Here is a 216-nt window from a genome sequence, read left to right as displayed (position 1 = left end):
CCCGACTCCCCCCGGCCCCCCCAGGCCCAGCGGCGCTGAAGAAGTCGGGGAAGTTGGATTTCTGCAGCGCCCTCTCGGGGCACGGGGCTGCCCCCCGCATGGCCTTTGGCCACCACCCCCTGCCTGTCCTGGCCGGCGTCCGCCCCGGTGAGACCCCACCCCCCCGGGACTCCCATCCCCCCTGGGCACCCCCTGCCTTCCCCTGGGACCCCTGGC

General features: G+C 75.9%; 1 protein-coding gene across 1 annotated transcript in view; it reads left to right on the top strand.

The window, feature by feature from the left end:
- The window catches only part of NFIX (nuclear factor I/X (CCAAT-binding transcription factor)), a 13,133-nt gene that overhangs the window by 5,445 nt on the left and 7,472 nt on the right, over nucleotides 1–216 (top strand). The window contains exon 6 of the mRNA XM_010569816.1: nucleotides 22–147. Coding sequence (XP_010568118.1) covers nucleotides 22–147 — 126 coding nt within the window. The remainder of the gene's footprint in view (nucleotides 1–21; nucleotides 148–216) is intronic.

This window comes from Haliaeetus leucocephalus, unplaced genomic scaffold (genome assembly GCF_000737465.1).
Source record: "Haliaeetus leucocephalus isolate CR32 unplaced genomic scaffold, Haliaeetus_leucocephalus-4.0 Scaffold274, whole genome shotgun sequence".
Classification (NCBI taxonomy): Eukaryota; Metazoa; Chordata; class Aves; order Accipitriformes; family Accipitridae; genus Haliaeetus; species Haliaeetus leucocephalus.
This window is presented reverse-complemented; position numbering and strand designations above follow the sequence as displayed.